General features: G+C 50.9%; 1 protein-coding gene across 1 annotated transcript in view; it reads right to left on the bottom strand.

Moving 5' to 3' along the window:
- The window catches only part of LOC308148299 (polypeptide N-acetylgalactosaminyltransferase 14-like), a gene marked incomplete at its 5' end in the record, with an annotated part of 6,350 nt that extends 5,661 nt beyond the window's left edge, over positions 1 to 689 (bottom strand). The window contains 2 exon segments of the mRNA XM_080521745.1: positions 16 to 169; positions 654 to 689. Coding sequence (XP_080377871.1) covers positions 16 to 169; positions 654 to 689 — 190 coding nt within the window.
- Positions 690 to 1,232: the final 543 nt, after the last annotated feature.

The following is a 1,232-nucleotide window of genomic DNA, read 5'->3' as shown; positions in this document are numbered from 1 at the left end:
GACAGACAGACAGACCTCTCAGGGTCTTGCTAGGTGAGTCAGTCCTGAGGCTCAGCGCCCTGCTGAAGTGTTGGTCCACCACGGACCCGATGTCTCCCTGGAAGTAGGTGAACAAGACGCAGCGGGAGTTCAGGTACTCGGCGCCGGGCGGCAGCTCCTTGTCCTCCTCCTTGATGGCGGGGGGGCCGGGGGGGCCGGGGGGGCGGCCGCCGCGGTCCTGCAGGTCCTGCATCTTGGAGTACAGCGCCAGCTTCTGGAGAGGAAGAGTCACGACAACCTGCAGTGAGTTTCCTCAGAACCACTCGTCTTCATCACCAGCAGTTCTGCACGTGCTCAGTAGAGCCGGGACCGCCTCATCTGTCCCAGGGTGGGGGGCCCGGGGGGACCGCCTCACCTGTCCCAGGGTGACCACCTCACCTGTCCCAGGGTGGGGGGGCCCGGGGGGACCGCCTCACCTGTCCCAGGGTGACCACCTCACCTGTCCCAGGGTGGGGGGGCCCGGGGGGGACCGCCTCACCTGTCCCAGGGTGGGGGGGGCCCGGGGGGACCGCCTCACCTGTCCCAGGGTGACCACCTCACCTGTCCCAGGGTGGGGGGGCCCGGGGGGGACCGCCTCACCTGTCCCAGGGTGGGGGGGTGGGGGACCACCTCACCTGTCCCAGGGTGGGGGGGTGGGGGCCCCCGGGCATGGTGGTTGGAAAGGTTAGTGGCTCTAGTTACTCTAGTCACTCTGGTGGCTCTATTTAATCTAGTTACTCTAGTTACTGTAGTTACTGTAGTGACTGTAGTTACTCTAGTTACTGTAGTTACTGTAGTTACTGTAGTTCCTGTAGTTACTGTAGTTACTCTAGTTACTGTAGTTACTGTAGTTACTGTAGTGACTGTAGTTACTCTAGTTACTCTAGTTACTGTAGTTACTGTAGTTACTGTAGTTACTCTGCAACATAAAGTTTTCCAGTAAGAAGAAATTTCCAGGACAGAAACATTGACGACCTTTTGTCACTGCAGGAAGCCGTTATTTATTAATATGATTATTTATTAATATGATTGTTTATTAATATGATTGTTTATTAATATTATTATTTATTAATATGATTATTTATTAATATGATTGTTTATTAATATGATTGTTTATTAATATGATTATTTATTAATATGATTATTTATTAATATGATTGTTTATTAATATGATTGTTTATTAATATGATTATTTACTAATATGATTATTTATT

Source organism: Blennius ocellaris, assembly GCF_963422515.1.
Source record: "Blennius ocellaris genome assembly, contig: SCAFFOLD_153, whole genome shotgun sequence".
Lineage (NCBI taxonomy): Eukaryota > Metazoa > Chordata > Actinopteri > Blenniiformes > Blenniidae > Blennius > Blennius ocellaris.
The sequence above is the reverse complement of the archived record's forward strand: the minus strand, read 5'-3'. Positions and strand labels throughout refer to the sequence as shown.